Below are 16,961 nucleotides of genomic sequence, written 5' to 3'. Positions count from 1 at the left end.
ATGTGGCTTACATTGTCTGTATTGAATGGTTTCAAGAAGTAAAATATAGATGGAGCATGAAGTAGTTTTTCAGTTAATATAATATGCCACGTAATATTTGAGTTAGAATGGAGCTCATATATTTGCTGAGGGTATGCTCACTTCGTTAGATTTTCTTGTGTACGTCAGACTTGAGTTTAGTTGCAGAACAGTCTTACAATGTAGTACACTTGAAAACAAAATTACAATAGCCATACTTCAATGAAAACACAGTCTCTTTTATGAAATCACTTTATTAAGTTCATTATGCATCGAATCTCCAAAAATTATGCTTTAGCTCCATAGATGTGACAATTCTACAGTGATTTGGTTATACATACATTATATGACATGCAGTAAAGCAAATATCTTTTTAGAATTCACACGTTTAATTACATTCTCAGCTCCCACACCCTGAAATAAAAATAAAACAATTGTTTTAGGATGGCATGTTGTTTATTTATTCATTTATTTTTAAATTAAACCCTTCAACTTTATCATATACTTATTTAATAAACAACAAAGACATAGACACACAAAATAGAACATTTTGACATACAGCAACAGTGCCAACATGATGGATCACAGGCCTTTTCTTCTTGTTTCTGGTCAAAGTAAGTTCAATGATATATTCTAGTGCAAATTGTGGATATTGGAATGTATTAAAGTTTTGTGGTCGCTGTCTAACCAGAGTGTGTTAGGGAAGTGTTTTTGTCAGGAGTTTTTGTGCAATTGTCACCTGTACAAAGAATGAAGCAGAGATGCATTTAACATCACTGACCAATTTCTATGAAAGATGGAATCTGTGAACACACATCAAGGTCTATTTGGCAGGTCATAGTTGGCTAGTTTTCTGCTATACTCAAGAAAGGGTGATTTTATTAATTACTAAATTATAAATGTGTAAAGAGAAAAAAAAACATTTTGAAATTTCTGTCGTTCCATAAAAGCTTCCAGTTTGGATACAAATTAAAAATCTGTTAGAAAACTGAAATATGTGGACCTATGTATATATCTATTTTTGTATATATTTATAGGATCTTTTGTATCTTCACAAAAACACAAGGAGGATATCCAGGGACTAATATTTACAATGCACAAATACAAATGAATGGAGATTTGTTTATTTTGTGCAGACCTGAATCAGACAGAGATATAATAAGAAATCATGCACACCCCTCTTTGCAATGCTTTTATGCCCTGATTTACGCAACCTATACATTGCATCTACAGAAGGACTCTTTCATTTTCAGAAGAATCCACCTAAATATTGGTCCACAAGTAACACATGAAAATGACTGTACATAACATACACAAATCTTCTGAAATATGTATCATCTAAGCTAAATGCATTATTATACATTTAACTCAACAGTGTTCACAGTCAGACAAGTGATAAAGTTGAGAGGGTTACAATATTGAAAATGCTATTACTCATATTTAATCTGAAATATGATCCACCCCCCCCCCCCCAAACCACACCCTTCATTAAAACTTCCCCTTTATCTCCCCCATTCCATAGAATGAAAATAAAACATTTAACACAAAAGCATAAAACATATGTACAGGTCTCTTTCTATTCACACAATTTTGCTTGTATGTGCCTATTTTTGTACATTTCTTAGTTTAAAATATACATTTTAAAGTTCTTTTAAAAGGTACTTTGAGTGTATACAAGCAGACACATATAGGTTCAGGTGATGTATTTTCCCAATGGGTACAACATTGTGTGTTATGCAGTTTAAAACAAAAAACTGCTAGGGATTTTTTCAAATTTGAATTAAACGAAGTAACCAATCATCATCCTCAGACAAGACACACATGTCAACAGTGCTGTTTTGATTTCTGATTTTATTTCCTGACAACAGAAAGGGTTGACAGAATCCCATGTCTAAATTTCTAAATCTGCCCTACTGAACCATGATAATTCCTTTTGAATAAATTGTCTCTAGTTACTGCAAGCTTCCTAAATGATTATCATAATTTGTTTTGTCATTATTTCTATTCTGAAAGAAGCAACTTCACTTTTTTTTAAAGTGTGTGGCAATCCATAATAAATCTTCAATTCACACATAACCATCAAGTGGAAACATCCTGAGAGACGCACGTGTTCCTTTTAAGTCCACTAACCTTACTGCCCTAGTTCAATATAGAGCAATACATACATAAATCTGGAGGAAAACATGTGCAGTCATGTTCCCATCTGCCTTGTGCTGCTCGATTTACCCCACTAGTATGGCTCACACAACACAACATTATTACAGACTGAACAGACTACACCCATTTATAAGTCCTGTGAGGCACCAGAGCATTCAAAAGCAGGCCTGCCCCGCTCCGTGCCCTCTCCACTCCCATTTCCTGCTAACTTGATTATTACAGCCTCCAGCTCTATTCCAGACAAACACCAACCGCCTGCAGTGCATCTCTTGAGGGATTTAATCTGATGACCTGCTTCAACCTTGAACCTTTCCCGCTATTGCTGGTGGAGGGGTAAGAATGTCAGCTCCCCTCTTTTATTAACCACCCCTCCAAATCCCTCCTTCCCCACCTGCTGATCTCCACACACACAATGAAAAACGCTGTGCAATGGCTCGAGTGATATGTGAGTGTGATGGAAGATGTGATGAACTTGGGTGAGAATGCAATGAAAATAGCCCTTTACAAATGCAGTTTACTCAATGTTATTCTCAGCTGAAATGGCAGAAAGAAACACTGAAAGACACTAATGGGATATGGCTGTTTATCCTATTAGAAGACGCCTTATTCCTGTTCTGGTTTAGAGTTGGGCAACTGACCACTGAGACCCATCCATCAGTTTGACGTGTGCAAGATGCATACATGCCCCAAAAGTACTTCTGCCGCATTGTGAGAGACTGCAATGACATTGTTGAAATACAATGACAGTCAACTGGGGCCAACCCTTAGTTCAGATGGATACGCCACCTCCCTGCCCGACCCTACTTATCTACACTCTATTCATCTTGCCCCACCTTGCTCTGCCTTGCTCCTCCACACCTTGCTCATCTTGCCCCACCCTGCCCTGCTCCTCCACGACCTACACCACCTACTAGAGTGATAGGCAGCTATAGCTCTATCACTGAAATATTTAATTTTTAATTTAATATTTCATTTTTTGCAATGTTTTCTAATAAATTGAGGAAATGAGCCAATCAGATTCTGTTTCTTGCCTTTGCAGCTTGATTTTCAATTCAAAACACTGACTTTGTCCCTCCCACTGAAATCATTCTAGTGGTAAAGAACAAAATAAAAAATGTCATTTTGTACCAAATATCTAAAATGAAAGATCTGCAGATACAGAAGTAAAACTTATCATCTACCATCAGTCCCTCCCTTCCTTTTTGTAATAAAAAAATGAGGAAAATAATCTAAATGAAAATCACGCAGATTGTCATTTCACCAGTGATGTAAGCGCGTGCCCTTTCCATCTCCTGCAGACTGAGCTGGGCCCAGATTAGTCAGCACAAGCACATCAGACAGCTGCTGCTCTGGATGAAAGTGGGCATTCCTGGATTAATCTGCTATCCGTCCTTCTCCTCAGCCGAACTTTGCAATAGCAATTTCCCCTCTCAGCACTCCCGTGAAGGAACATAGGGCCTATCTCCCAGAGCAGACGGCTGCACTCACACCTTTCTCACCCCGTGTAATGAGCCCTTTATTGGAAGGAAATCAGGAAAGTACTGGGCTGTGTCCCTTGAAATAGTTTTGCGATGGGAGTGAAATAGAGCGAATCAGCTCGGCTTAAATGCCCATTCACTGCCCCGTGACTCATTGCACCCATTTGTGCATGAGTTTAAGAAATGTCTCACCTGGCACCGATAACAACAACAAGTATGGGATTATGGGATGCGTAGTTTAGTACATTTGTTAAATGTAAACTACAATACCCTTCAGGTGATGTACATTGTGCACGTGTAGAGTGGTACTGCACGCAGTACAATGTGAGTGGGAAAAACTCCAAGCTTGACAGCAGCCTGGTTTTTTGCACAACTCATTCAGCCCTTTCCCCCCAGCTGTGAGACAGACACATTGACAGCACTACGAAACAATGACTCTGTCACAATCTCACGAAGAACAGTATGATATTTATATTTAAATATAATAAAAAACAGATTTGCAATTTATATCGGATGATGCACAATTTGGGTTGAGTATGTCATGTCTAATAGACAATACACTATTAAATTTACTGAAAGGCAACCACTTTGTGATTGCTGTAGGCCATTTTAGCAGCATTTAATGATAATTCACAACATGACTGTAATTATTACAAAAAAGCCAATATATGTTTGTAAAATATTGTCACCTTTTCAGATGGAGAAATGGAGAAAAGGAAAACAGATCTTGCTTTCAATGTATAGATGGGGTCTCCCTAGGATACACAAGCAAAGCCATTCACCACTGCATCTAACTCTCCTGCTTCATGGGGCAAACTGTTTTCCATACTGAGAAACAAACAGGTACTTATTTTAAAGATTTAGATATTGCTCTATTCCACAACATAAATAGCCATTTTAATATTCAATAAGTTAAATGTAGATAGCTCCAATCAATCTGTGTCCTTGATGTCTAATTTGCAGATAATTGTAATACCTGTTGGCACAATGGCCTTTGCATAACCTTTATTGGTATCGAAGTGACTCATTTTTAAAGGCAGTCAACTGCGAGAACTGGGAAACATGTTCACATGTGGTTGCTGAAGCATTTTAGTTCAGAAATCACCAAAAAGTCTCATCAGTGCCATTGTGAGGCTGACTGTTTCTGTATACTGATTTCCCATTTCGCAATTTTCCAAGGCCTCATTCAAACCTAAACTTTGCTTGAAACAATTCTTCCTAGTGGATTCAGTAAACAGTTTCTGTTGTTGACATAATGTTTTAAAAATACAAATATGGGTCTGTATTTACGCATGATTTAGATATTATTTTATACACCATAGCTGTGTGATTGGCACATTGAAGCACTGAAAAACATGTGGTGTGATCTGAGTATGTGCTCTCGGTCACACTTTTAAGGAGAGCTGGGTTTAGATTTGAGCACATTGGATAGGTTAAGAGACATCTACTAACATGGACATCATGAACCAGCAACATGGAGTTTACATCACGTACGGACACACCGACGCACACGTACATATACACATACATAAAGTACAAGACATATAGAGACATCATCACTGTGGCTTTTTCTTTTTTAAAAAGACATTTTTCAGATGAACTATTTATAGTGTATATAGTATATATACACACATACATACATACATACATACATACATACATGTAATATATAATGAAAGAAAGTCAGATGATTGATAGGTAGATAGTGTCAACAGGCAGAGCTTTTCTTTACAGAAAACAAATGAGACTAAAAAGATCTCCCATTCTGATTTATACTTTTTTTTTTTACTGTTTCAATAAATTATTGCAGTCTAAACAATATGGCTTTAACTAGTGAAAGGTTCCACATAGCAAAATAAAAAAAGAAATGAAAAAAAAAACAGATTTCAAATACCAAATTCACCCATTGATGGAAACTTTCAGACAATTTTTTTCACAACATATCTCAGACACACTGCTCATGTCACAGCTGGTGGCCCTTGGAGATAATTTCAAAATAAGTTTAAAGAATTTTAAATAATTGGCTTCTACTGTTGCAGAAGAACTCCATGTTAATATGTTTTGATTTAATTTTATGTTGTGGTGATAAAACAAATTTAATTTAAATACTGGCTTTAGCTAGGTGCTGAATAGACAACTACAACAGCTTCACCTACATAGTTTCCCCTAGCATCATGCTTTATTAGTTTAGGATCTAAATTTAAACAGAAATCTTTTTTTGTTTTTACAAATTCTATATCTTTGTTTACATTATTTCTGAAATAAAAATCATATCTGTCAGGTACTATAATACATTTCTCACATGATAACTACAGTTTTCAAGGCATACAGTCAATCAGGGAAATGTCTTGGACCCTGCATGTTTTCCAGCTTTTTCTACATGCATCAATACTAATAGCACTAAATGTAAACTGTTTCGTCTCTCACAACTACTTAATTGTACAGTGTAAGGTATAGTGATTTTAATGATGTCTTTCATTGTATATATATGTGGATGGGCAAAAAAATGTTTTAGGGCAGATATTGGACCATTATTGTCCTATGTACTGCCAATAGTCCATGTTTAGGTTCGTTTTGCTGTTCCGTCAAAAATAACCGTCACTTATATCCTCAGTAAAGTTTCACTGGGCAACAGGCAGCCTAAGCCCCAAAACTATACAAAAAGAAGTTTCTAGAACTGGTTTTATCCGTGTAGTGGTTTGCATGTTTTGCATTCAAGATTTTAATGACGAAGAGTTTAGTCTTGGAATGTTTAAAGCACTGAAGTACATGTACTGAGAAGTGAAATGCTAGTATAGCAAAGTGAGATATGTTCCATTAGTCCCAAGTCCTTTTTTAATGATAGGTTTCATGCTTTCAATGCTATCTGGAACCTGAGATATATATTTGTTACCTAAACACATGTGTAAGTCTGTTTCTGCATAACTGAACAAAATGAAGCCCAAATTATTTACCTTGTTTGCAGTGATGTGAGCAACACAGGAATTCAAGGTTATTTTTTACCCTCTTCTTTGGTCTTGGTGTTAATAAATGCAAATATAAAGGCCTCCACAACATCACTGTCTGTCATTCCACTATTGAAAATATTTTTAAAATATTTTAATTTATCACATTTAAAAGTCAAGTTTCTGAACTGATGAACAACTTTAATACAAGAAGTTCTGGGTCAATAATTTAATCAACAGAAAATATTAAGTCATATTGACTGCCTCTTAACTATGAACATGAATTTACTAAGAGATATTTGTGAAAATATATAATGGATGCATAATTTTATTGCACCATATGCAAACTCATCGGTTGGAATGAGTTGAGTTAATATCTAAATCAAGTTAATTGAGTTAATATCTAAATCAAAATAACAATTTAATTACACTGAATTACACTGAAGTAAAAAAAAAAAAAATCTACCCAGAGGTGGAGGATTCTGTGGAATGTGAATATTGAATGAATATGCAAAATGCATATAGCAATGTATTTCATATTTATATGATGGGACAGAAACAGTGGTGAAACAATTAGACAGATTAATTAAAAAAGTGGATTCCCCCTCTTTAAAGGTATATGGCAGCAGGCAACTATTCACTTAAAAGGTTTGGAATGGGATGTTCCAGTGGTAAACTTATGAAAGATCTAGTCTTGTGGCAGTTTGCATTCATCTAACCAGACTGTAACTTATTTTCAATAAATTGATTCCTATTAAAACTTCACAAAATTAAGTGAGTCACCTCACTTAATTTTGATTTCTTTTTATTTAACTGGATTGGAGAGGTCCATGTGTAAAATAAGATGAATGAAGAGGAAACATTGTAAACAGTCATTACTGTACATAAAGCCTATCTACAGTTTGGCAGTCATCAGATTTCATGGCGTATTACTTTCTCATTTTGCATGAGCTAAAACAGGCACATATAAATGTGTAATTACGTAACTACTTAAAATAAAACATTAACATTAAAATGCATTAAGTTTCTTGGGACAAGAGCACTCAAATTGTAATCTCAGCAATCATTTTATAGGCAGTGTGCTACTGTTTATGCAGGAATCTAAACATCTTAATCCAGACCTCTCTGCATTGTTGACTGATAAAAACTGCAACATATTTATTATGGTATGCCTATGTACGTAACATGGCAATGGGAAATGACATCATATACCGGCTACTTCCACGTTTGAGCAGTGGTTGGGTTTGATTGTCTTTTGGACTGTGCTAACCACTTGTAGGAGAAGATCGTTTATACAGTATACAGGAAATGACATTGTATCGACACCAGTGACAGATAGCAAAATTATTAAATTTCAATTGAAAAGCCATCCGTTTTAACATATATGCGATATTCATTTCTGGCAGTACACTTTAATTCAAAGGTGAAAACTGTCATTTAACATGTTGTTGTTTAACATGTACTGCTAGAAACAAATCATTCCTTTAAAAACGTTCCCTCTCAATAATTTTGTTCGTTAACCTGGTTTGTAATAAACAATTAACTGTTTTCAGTCATGTTATTAGATTTTTTTCTTTTTTAATATATTTTACTACTAAGCCTATATATAATTGCCTGTCCTAGTCAGATAAAAATAGGAGAATTTGAAAGCCGATCGATGATACCTAAACAGTTTGGTTTTCGAAAAGCAACAGAAATAATTTTAAAAAGAGCAATCATAAATATAACACATCAAGCTGAAGGCAAAACAACACAGCCGGCAAACAAACAATTTTCAAAACACTGAGGTTCGTTAGAATGGAACTGGAGGGACAGTGTGTCCTTTAATTGCCATTTCACCACGGACGATAGCCTCAACGTGGAGGAGCTAAAAGAGGCACAAAATCTACGGGAAACTAAGCATCATCAAGCACCCGTAGGGACAGCAGATCAGTAAGTCCATCAACTTCAAAACAAAACTCTTACAGAGGACAGGTGGCTCTTTGTATTTCCAAATGAAACAGCACTGTGTTCTGCCAGCAAGCCTTTGGAATCATTTGGCAGTTCTCTCCAATGCAACTAAAACTCCTCACTGCTGAATTGAGTGGAACTGTAATCTTGAACTGTAGCCTTTCTGCTATACCTGCAAAAAATTCTCTGTATGAGGGGAGAAATGCATGAAAGATCAGATAAATCTAAGCTGAAGTTTTCAGACTAAGACTGAATTGTACAGCACCTCCACATCGAAATGCAGTATCTGATAAAATCGAGAGTTCTGTACGGAAATACAAATACATATTTGATTACGCTAATCTGTCAGGTGCCTTCAGATCGTTTACTGCCCAGACTAACAGTACGGCACGTGCCCCACATGCCTGCTGTCTCTCGGTTTTGCACACCCCTGCAGTGCACTAACATAATGACAAATCGATATAGTTCCCAGCTCAGCTAGATCTGGAGATGGGCATATTCTTTGTCTTGTGGACTGATTGAGTGTTGAAAAGAAATACGCAAAAAATGAATAAATAAAAAAACAAAAAACCAAACAAACGAAAGCAAAACAAAAGACAATGACTATTTTCTTGACTTGCAGTTGTGACCAAATGTCATGTGAGTTTGATTGTGTCTTTTTTTCTGGCAGTGTAAAATAACATCGAAAGCCTGTTGAGGCCACGGATAGACTGTGTTGGCAGGAGCCACCCCCCCGCCCCCCTCCCCCCTGGTCTGGGCCTCCCCACCTGACTCCTTGCCTGCACCGCAGGTCCATCACTTCTTGAACATGTCCTGCAGAGGACCAGGTAGGAATTTGAGAACGGTGTCCAAAATGCTCTCCTCGTCCTCCTCGTCGTCATCCCCGCACCCAGCCGGGATGGCTTTTTTAGGGCGTGTCAGGGACCCCTCGCAGGCCTGCTCCATGGCGGCCTTTTCCTCTGCCTCTTTCTCTTCTTTCTTTTTCAGTCCGTACTAGATTAAGGAGGCACACGGGGGAGGGGGGTCAGTGTGGGTCTGTACACACTCTTGGGGTCACAGATGGGGTCAGAACCAGAGGAGGAGCAGGTGCACCTCTGGCATCACTAATGGAACTCCCATAAATCTCAGAAAACAGTTGAGAAGATTATAATTATGGTGATTTTCTGAACGTGCTCGATTTCATGGACATCCCCGTGTCTCCATCTCTCTGTCTCTGTCTCTCTCGCTCTCACTCTCTCTCTCACACACACACTTTCACGCACATGTGCACACAGAGGCTATTGATTTATTTACTTGCCGAGGCACACAACATTGTGTCTGACCAGTGAAGCATGCCTGGCCATTAGACTTCAGTTCAGTGACCTCCGCAGCAGCAAACTGATTAAGCCTGGGACTGCATTTGTTGTGCGGCTAAACAAGCAAAACAAACAAAAACCCACCTCAAGCTGAAACAAGAAAGACTCATCCTTTTTAGGGTATGGCCTCGGTTGTCAACTCACGTGTAATACAAAGTAAGCAACCTTTCTAATTGTGCTGTTGTCTGACTTGAGTGAAGACCATTACACTGAAATTTCTAAGCTTGAGGTCCCTCGGTTGTTTGCACCATTTCACAGTATTTGGTCTTGCAAACAACATATTTTTCTATTTCCTTGCATAGTGAAATAGAATTTTATATTTACAGCCCCTGACTTCCACATAAATCATTTGAATAGCATTAATATATTCATCAAGAAATTTTAATCAGGCCTAAGATATTTTATTGCACACATACTTTGTATATTGGAACTTTTTTTTTCCAGTGCAGTAAATCATGAGGTTTTTCATTACTTGTGAAAACTGAAGTCCAGGTCCCAGGGGTGGACTTCCAATACTCAGGTTGTCAGGCTACATATATAGTTATAAGATATGTGTATGAATAGGTATTTATATCAGCTCTATATCTACAAATAATTTCCTGAGGGTTTCTAGATTTTCTAGATTCTCCTTGTTACTGAGAAGGACAATGCTAGACAGGCTATGGCATCACTCATTTGTCCTTTATCAGAGGTAGATAATATTGATAAATAAGCAATATTATTTAGTTATTACTTCACTGCTATCTCAACCATAATAATTTCCTGTAGAGAGGCAGTGCAATAAATGTGGCTACACAATAATAATAATAAAAAAACATTTTTTATTTTCCTGTTATGTGTTCCTATGTTAAGTGTTCAGTGTTATGGAAATGCAAATATATATTTATTATGGTTACTGCATGCAGTCCAAAATATTCAAGGCAAAAAATAATCCTATTGTTCATCTGCAGACAAATAATCTGTCTTTTCAGGAATGTCTTGAGTGATTTTGTTACCTGTGTTCCTAAAAATTTGAAAAATACAGGCTCAGCATGCACAGCCTGGCCACAGGCTATAGACTTAGCTGCCCCGAGAAGAGAGGCTGTGCTCCCACTGTAACCACCATGAAATAGAGACATAGCTGTACTTCCTCACCCAGTGATAAATATTAATAACATTAGAGAACACTTAAAAAAAAAAAAAAAAAAGTAAAACAATACACCCAAATTTCCCAACCCTACCTGAGACCCAATTAATACAAATCCTCCTTGGAAAGGAAAGGTGCTGTACAAATTTGGCAGCACAATATGTAGATTACTGCCACAGACAGAGAGACAGAGAGACATAGAGAGGCATAGAGAGAGAGACAGAGCACAGTAGCAGTGACAGTGATTTATTTTTTTACTGGACTCTGTTTTAATGATAAAGAGCAGGCAGCCACTCTGGCACCAAAGCCCAGACAGCCCCTGTCACAGAGATGCAGAGCAGAGAGCAGAGAGGGCCAGCAGAGCAGGAGGGGCAGCACAGGGCAGCACAGGGCAGGCTGGGCAGCAGACACATGGCCACCGCTGGGCTTGTTCTTCATGTTCAGATCCCTGTTAGTCACACCAGAGTGTCTACCAGCATCCCTCTCCCATTCATCAAAAAGACCTGTGACATCTTTCCCTTGCGGAAACTCTTTGCAAGACAGCCTCAAGACTGACACCATCACAGCAGGACTTCAATTTGTTAAATAACTTTGATATCCTATGCAACCCGACAAACTAACCTTTGGCGTGCTGTCCACCCCATGCTGAATTCTTTTAATGTCTGATGTCCAGAGGCTTTCATCAGGGTGTTTAAAGTGAGTGCTTAAATTAAGGCAACTTGTATGCAGGTCACATGCCAGTTTGATGCTAATTTGGCTTGACATGGGTGTAAAATATTGATGACCACTTTACTTTCAGTGGAGTTGATTTTATTTAGCACAAGGGCACTATAAAAGCACTGCCCCGCTCATCCCCGCTCAGCCAGAGTTTAAAATGTTCCTGCAGTTGCAAGGAGGTTGTAGGAAGGATAAAAATTGACAGAACAAACTCCTTGCTTATGTGAATGCTCCGTTATTGACTGGAACTCCTCAGAATGACTCTGGGGGTTCACTGTGATGTGTTTCTATATGATGAGTCAGGACGACAGACCCTTGCTTTGATAATTGATGAGTTTGATTCCTGTTTGTTATTTTAGCTTGCATGAATTATTCACATTGAAAACCACTGCTCATGTATATAAAATTACTTCCTGTTTTTTGCAAGAAAGTCAGCAACACGCCAGGGGTTGCTTTCACCAGCCCATGACTGAGCTGCAGCAGGGCCTAAGTCAGATGTATTCCTGGGATTATCGGCCATGCATGTGGCATACTGCAGAGTTCATCTCTGTCTCCCTGCAGTTCTTTGCGGCTCCACCTCTCACACAGACACTGACCTTGTCACGGATGGTCTGCCGTACTTTCTCCCTCTCCGCCTCCATTCGGGCATGCTTGGCTTTCCTCTCCTCTTCCTGCTGCCTCAGGGCCTCCTGTCTCTCCTCCTCCTTCTTCTGTGCATCCGGGTCTTTCTCCTCCTCTCCCCCCAGCATCTTCCCCATGTCTTTGGTGGCCCCTGGGAGACACAAAGTCACATAGCACGTTATGTTTCTTCACCAATTCCCCAGAGCTAAAAGCGTATGCTACTTAAACAGAATTTGGGATAAGGACAAATCCCAGAGAGAAAGCAAAGTCTGAGTGTACCTCCTTTCCTCCATTGATGAGGGAAATCACTGATGGAACCATTGAAGTAGGTTTCTGAGCCCCATACACTACAAGTAGTGCAAATGCTTCACATTTCTAACATTATACAAGCACAACCAGCCCCCAAACCCAACCCTGCCCTTGAGAACATCTGAACAAAATACTGCAAACCAAGCACGCAAACATGTTTGAAAAAAGCATGTTTTATTTAGCACACATACTTTGAGATATTTGCAGTCATAATTATGATATGAGGAACATAGCAATAAAACAAAAAATGACTGGGGTCAGTTAAGACTAAATGGATAGCCAGTTATTAGGATCTATTAAGACCTTCATTTCTAAGTCAGACACACCACCCTGCTGCAATGATTACTAGTTAATTTGCAGTCTAGCAACCCAGACATTTGACTTAAACAGATCTTTCCTCATGGTTACAGGTGACAGACTGCTAATAACTAATTCTCTCCATCCACTTGACCATAAAACATTACTCTGTGGGCACAGACATAAAAGGGCATACTTTCTTTGTCATTATTATGGCGTCTTAGCAAGATTCATTCAATTTGAGCTCCTACTCTCAGTTCTTCATATCTTCACCTTTGAGATATGCTGGTGCAATGGCCTTTTCATCAGCCTCCTAGATAATTCAGTGGTAGATGCTTTTTAGTGTTAATGGAGAAATGTGGTATTTCATGGTGCATTTGCCATGGTAATTATCTCCACATCTCAAACCACAAATGCGCGGACACGGGTAAGCATTCCTGGTATCATGCCACATGACTGATGTGATTGAAATGTAGGCAAACCTTTTTCAGGAATACAGTGAGTAAAATGACAGAAATGTGGCTTCCCTAAAATTTGCGCGTTTGGGTTAAATTTTGGGAGGAGAGAATGGAAATTTATGCATATGACCAGCTACAGCTGATTTATCATTTCTGGTGGCCATTGCGGTGAAGGTAATTGCGTCTTTTTTTAAATGTCTGCGAAAAGCTGGTGTTACACTGTAATTCCTTTTAAGCACCAGTTCAACATGGCCTTTCATAAGAGGAGACATTGTTAGCATGTTAGAGTACGGGAGAGTCGCCATGGATGTAACAGTTTTTGGATTTTCCTCATTTATTCAGAAAATATTTATCACTATGCAATTTTACGACAATAGCTTTGACATGTCAGTAGTCTCGCCATTAGCCATTTCAATTACACTCATAACTTAATAGAGTCACAATTAGTTAAAACCAAGGTTGGTATGATTATATCAGAGGTGTGGAATAACTGTAACAGTTATGTTAAACATCACATTTTTTACTAATGTGACATTTAACATTTCAAGGTGACACTGCCTATCCATTGCATCCATAGATCCTGACACCTGTCCAAAACCCTGCTTCACCAGAGATGGAGTGGTACAGTGTTGCTTTTCTGCCATTTGCAAGACACATATTAAATACTGGCAGTGCATTTAAATGAACTCGCTGCAGCTACGCTCATTTACATAACCAGTCTTAGTAAATACCTTGCAAAATTGAAAACATGCGACAACGCAGAATTTTGTGGCATGCTCAGAATCTCTCTGCTCTTGCAGCAGCACAGTTCTATTTACAACCAAAAGAGGGCAGTATATATAGTGATGTTCTTTTGCACTGAAATGGCAATCTTTTCTTTTACAAAGAACATCCCTGGTCTTAAGCAGGGTTAGGGAATCCAAATGTGACCCTGGGCCAGCACTGTGGCCTACAAAGGCTGTGTGTGCAAAAACCAGAAAACCAGACAATTTCAAACAATGAAACAACAGCCAAATAGCTCTTTGAATAAAATATGAATACCATTTTCACTGACATTAATTTTCCATTCATGTATGTAAACTGTATGACTACAGTGTAACATATGTAATTAATTTCTAAAAAATGTTGATGCATGTTCAAACTTATTTATCAAACTTATGGCGGCACTAAAGGAAAGGTACAGCAATGCCCCCCCACACATCTGTTCAAAAAAGCCTGCAATTCCACTGTGTAATTCCTGAGTGTACTCTGTTCTAACTCTTATGTGATAATAAATATAGTGATGTACAAATACAAGTTAAAAGAAATGATTCACACAGTTTGAATATGACCTTCATTCAGGGCTCAATATTGAAATTGGTGCCACAAACTATAGTGAGAAACATGCTATCTAAAATATTCAGGTCTCCTACAGTGAATGCTTTAACACACACACACACACACATTTTTATCACTTTTATCTCTCCTCTCTTTCTCGCTCTCTTCCTTCCTCCCTCTCCTTTTCTCATTCCAGTGTGTCACAATGGTGTATTGAGATCATAACTGCTTATAATTATAACCTAAATCTTTGTGCATTCTTGGTCTGATAATTCCATGACACCCATGACAATGAATGTCAATGAACAATCCTGATGAATACTCATTTGGTCTTGAGAACATCTAAGTAAATCGGAGATGTAGGCAGCTAATTTCCATGTTCTGCCCATGAGTTAATGCGCCTAATGTGCCTGAGCACGTGCTTCAGCCTCCCTCTTAGCAGTAATAAAATTCAGCATATGTGTTTAACTGGGCATGCCACAATTTTACCTTTTCACGCAGCACTGCCTGATACACCCATACTGTCAATGAAAGGTATTCTTTGAGGAGTGGAAAAATGAAGGGACTCTGGATTGGTGTATCCAGCTAAAGCAGTAGTCCTCAAATCAATCGTGCACCTCACATGCTGTATCTGAACTGAACCCTGGCTATGCGAGTGCTGACCGTAGCTAGGATTCCTATGGAGCGATACATAATTGTCCACAGACTTGCCAAGACAGGGCAGATGGCTTCAGTTGGCAGCATATTCCCTGCCTCATTGTGCAACAGCAAGTCCTCTAATCAGTCACGTACCTGTGGTCTGTCTGTGTCAAATGTGTGGTATTATTATTATTATTATGTTTGTTAGCATGGTTAAACTTTGCAGAAAAGTTGTTCTGACATATTTGTCCTCTGACAAATGACAGTCTGTCCCATTTACTGAAAAAAGGCCAGCAAATCGAGCCTGACATGTCAAGAACGCTTCACAGCCCACTAAACTTTATTAAAATCCAAGGAGAAAGCAACCAACCTCTTAAGACTCCAAATTTCTCTGGGGGCAATGAAAGCAAAGTAAATGCTTTGATGAGACTCGCCTTTGAAACCCTCAGTGCTGATAAGCAGCACTGCAGAAAAGGGGGTGGGGGAGGGGGGGGCTGAGGAGTGGCTGGAAGACAGGCAGAATGACAATGACTCGCAGAAGCCTCTCCAAGCATGTGTGTCAAAGGCAGCGGATCTTGAGAGTTACATCAAAGCGTTGGGAGTTTCGCTGTTTGCACAGCCTCGTGTCAGCACCATTTCCAACCCCAAGCGCTGGATCGGTTCGTGCTGTAATGGGAGTAAACTGATATCAGCACTTATCTGGCTCAAACTTTGCACTCAGGCCAAGGGAGAGGCGGGGTCAACTCTGACTGGTGTTGATTATATTTGGATAGAGAGGAATCCTTCCCTCCAATAGGAGATCTGTCTGAAATTATGGGATGGGTCCCGCAACAAAGGTTATTAAGGGAGCAAAATAATGTAGGAGCTGGGACCCCAGCTGGGATCATTTAAATCTTCCGTAGGCCTCTCGTCCAGTCGTGAAATGCTGCGGGAATGTGTGAGCTGAGGCTCATTGTGAAATCATATGCTCCTCGCATACATTAGAATTTTTCAAGAGGGGGAACACCCACAGCACGCAAATGCATTTTGGCCATTATCTGTTGATGCGGTATCCTGAGACCTGCAGGGGCTGGCCGGAAGGCTGACGTAGAAAGCATGGGGATAGGGCCAGGCCAGCTGGAGAGAACCACAGTCACCGGAACGGAGCACGCTTCTCTCCACCAGCTGCCATCTGCTTTGCTGGCAATGGGCAGCAGCAACCCTTCACCCACCACCAGCTCTGGCCAGCACAGCCCGACGTGACCTGTCAGCAACCTTGAGAGTGTGTAGCCAAATCTCTCACGGCCTGTGTGGCCAAACTCCGGCCAATCACAAAGGAAATGAAAATTTTCGTTACTAAGTGGAAAACAAGGCGATTTAAAAACTGCAGTTTTCACAGACTCTGCTGTTTCTCTCCCTCAGCCTCTTTTGTAGAACCACTAATCCCTTTATTATTAAAGGTCCTTCACATACTGTGTGTGAACATGTCAACAGACAAAATATATTCTACATGCATGTAAAAGTGCTACCAACAATATCACAGATACAATCAATGCAACTAATGAATGACTAAAGCAGACTTCAGTGAAAAGGAA

At 39.0% G+C, this 16,961-nt stretch overlaps 1 protein-coding gene across 5 annotated transcripts in view; it reads right to left on the bottom strand.

Annotated features, from left to right (window-relative positions):
* Positions 1 to 252: 252 nt before the first annotated feature.
* cplx2 (complexin 2) overlaps positions 253 to 16,961 on the bottom strand; it is a 50,847-nt gene continuing 34,138 nt past the window's right edge. For 2 of the 5 annotated variants that reach the window (XM_035409816.1, XM_035409812.1), the window contains exons 3-5: positions 12,343 to 12,518; positions 9,316 to 9,541; positions 7,764 to 8,734 (exon numbers count right to left, since the gene is read on the bottom strand). In XM_035409816.1, the coding sequence (XP_035265707.1) occupies positions 9,344 to 9,541; positions 12,343 to 12,518 (374 nt within the window). In that variant the 3' untranslated portion in view covers positions 7,764 to 8,734; positions 9,316 to 9,343. Of the gene's footprint in view, positions 433 to 7,763; positions 8,735 to 9,315; positions 9,542 to 12,342; positions 12,519 to 16,961 lie in introns of those variants that run through there. The other 3 variants (XM_035409813.1, XM_035409815.1, XM_035409814.1) reach the window with 3 other exon arrangements.

Source organism: Anguilla anguilla, chromosome 3 (genome assembly GCF_013347855.1).
Source record: "Anguilla anguilla isolate fAngAng1 chromosome 3, fAngAng1.pri, whole genome shotgun sequence".
Taxonomy (NCBI): domain Eukaryota; kingdom Metazoa; phylum Chordata; class Actinopteri; order Anguilliformes; family Anguillidae; genus Anguilla; species Anguilla anguilla.
This window is presented reverse-complemented; position numbering and strand designations above follow the sequence as displayed.